General features: G+C 53.2%; 1 protein-coding gene across 1 annotated transcript in view; it reads left to right on the forward strand.

Annotated features, from left to right (window-relative positions):
* The first annotated feature begins 414 nt into the window (after window positions 1–414).
* Window positions 415–2,500, forward strand: part of LOC125039211 (kinesin-like protein KIF19) — a 35,981-nt gene continuing 33,895 nt past the window's right edge. The window contains exons 1-4 of the mRNA XM_047633010.1: window positions 415–504; window positions 1,293–1,397; window positions 1,608–1,745; window positions 2,394–2,500. The exon at window positions 2,394–2,500 is cut by the window's right edge and continues 16 nt beyond it. Of these exons, the coding sequence (XP_047488966.1) occupies window positions 415–504; window positions 1,293–1,397; window positions 1,608–1,745; window positions 2,394–2,500 (440 nt within the window). The remainder of the gene's footprint in view (window positions 505–1,292; window positions 1,398–1,607; window positions 1,746–2,393) is intronic.

Raw genomic sequence — 2,500 nt, forward strand, 5'->3', positions numbered from 1 at the left:
CACGTGAGGGCCGAAGTCCGCTGAAACTTTGAGGCCGACGTTCGGCTGCCGGGGGGCCCGGTTCGGCTGCACTTTGAGGGCGACGTCCGGCTGCACGTGAGGGCCGACGTCCGGCTGCACGTGAGGGCCGACATTCGGCTGCACGTGAGGGCCGACGTTCGGCTGCACGTGAGGGCCGACGTTCGGCTGCACGTGAGGGCCGAAGTCCGGCTGCACGTGAGGGCCGACGTTCGGCTGCACGTGAGGACCGACGTTCGGCTGCACGTGAGGGCCGAAGTCCGGCTGCACGTGAGGGCCGGAAATTGCGATTCGGAAGGCAGGGAAAGAACCTATCTTCCGGCGCCTCTTTATCATGCGGCAGGAAGGCCACTCGCCCTTCGCTCCTCCTGACCCACGCCTCGTCTTCTGCAGGTGATGCGTCTCCTGACGAAGGGCAACAAGGAGAGGACCTGCGAACCCACTGCGGCCAACAAGACCTCCTCCCGCAGTCATGCCCTCCTCCAGGTAAGGCGCTCATGTATATATGTACATACATACATACACACACATACACGTACACGTGTATGTGTGTGTGTGTATACATATACACACATATATGTATGTGTAACACATTTATATTTATTTGGCTTTCTCTCCCAACTTATCTCTGAATGCCATTCATAATTTTTAATTATTTCATATATTAGAGACACAGTTTCCAAAAAGGTTACTTCACATGTTGCAGAAAGCATCAATTATCAAGGTTTAATTAAATTCAATAACAATATGAATATTCAGGGAATGCACCCACTCCTATTTCCAAGTGGGAAAATAGAGCAAGGAAGCAGTCAGACGGTGAGTCGAGTATGGATTAACTTATTCCTAATGATGCCTTACGCATGGCGACGATGTACACAACATGCAACTTGTAAAAGTAAGATTGCCTTGAGCCCAGACACAACAACCCAACCGCACAAAAGAGCCAATAGCCGGCTGAATATCCTGAGGTTTGGCCAAACCCGTCCGACCAGACCGCCGTCCAGCAACAGCCTCCGGTCGGTTGCGAAGCGAGACCATCGTCAATTTACCGGACAGGAATGAATATTTTTCTTAGGGAAAACTGTATGTTAAAGTGTGATTCTTCAGGATTTCAAAGAGTTATATACTCAGTGAAAGTACAACGCCTACAAACAAATATACCAAAAAGATTGGTTCCAGTAATATCTTAAAGATTTCCCTCTCTCCCTTTTTCTCCATTGTCCTGTTTTTATCATCATTAATCGCGTTTTCCGTCTCCCTTCCCCGTCGTGCAGGTGAACGTGCGTCAATCGGAGAAGAAGGGCAATCACGAGGAGGTCAAGAACGCTCGCCTCTTCATGGTTGACCTGGCGGGGTCGGAGCGGGCCAAGCAGACGCAGGTCAGTACGCTGCGCCGCTCCCTCGGGCTCTTACTCGGCTTCATTTGCAGCGCTTGCTGGGAGCAAGTGCATGCACTGATTTCCATTTTCTTCATTTGTTGACTACTTTTGATATCTTTCTAAGTCCAGTTTGTAATGCAGGCCAATGCTACCATTTCTAATTCTGCTAATGACGATAATAACGAATGATGTTGTCGCTCTCGCCCCCAGAACAAGGGCAAGCGGCTGCTGGAGGGCGCGCACATCAACCGCTCGCTACTCGCCCTCGGGAACTGCATCAACGCCCTGGCCGAGGGCAGGGCCAAGTACGTCAACTACAGAGACTCCAAGCTCACCAGGCTCCTGAAGGTAGGGGAGGGGAGGGACAGAGAAGGGATAAAGGAGGAGAAGAGGAGGGGGGAAGAAGTAATGGGTGGACAGAGAGAGGGAGAGGGAGAGGGAGAGGGAGAGGGAGAGGGAGAGGGAGAGGGAGAGGGAGAGATAGAGAGAGAGAGGGAGGGAGAGGGAGAGGGAGAGGGAGAGAGAGAGAGAGAGAGAGAGAGAGAGAGAGAGAGAGAGAGAGAGAGAGAGAGAGAGGAGAGAGAGAGAGAGAGAGGGAGAGAAAGAGGGAGAGAGAGAGGGAGAGAGAGAGGGAGAGAGAGAGAGAGAGAGGGAGAGAGAGGGAGAGAGAGGGAGAGAGAGGGAGAGAGAGGGAGAGAGAGAGAGAGGGAGAGAGAGAGAGAGAGAGAGAGAGAGAGAGAGAGAGAGAGAGAGAGAGTAGAATTATACTAAATGCATCAGTTCCAGCAATATCACCACAACACTTACTCAGTCAGTTCACATGCCTCCTCTCACCATCCCTCCCCCCTCATCCCTCCCTCCCCTCCACTCCTCCCCATGTCGCCATCCTTTCCCCTTCTCACCTTCTCGAAATCCGCCCCCTTTGCTCCCCCGCAATGTCTCGCCTTCACCATCAGTTTCCTCTCCGCCCTCACCGTGCCTCCATCCCTCCCACAGGACGCGCTCTCAGGGAACTGCCGCACGGTCATGATCGCGCACGTGTCGCCGTGCCACGTGCACCGCGAGGAGACGCGGAACACGCTCATCTATGCCGACAGAGCCAA

This window comes from Penaeus chinensis, chromosome 26, assembly GCF_019202785.1.
Source record: "Penaeus chinensis breed Huanghai No. 1 chromosome 26, ASM1920278v2, whole genome shotgun sequence".
Classification (NCBI taxonomy): domain Eukaryota; kingdom Metazoa; phylum Arthropoda; class Malacostraca; order Decapoda; family Penaeidae; genus Penaeus; species Penaeus chinensis.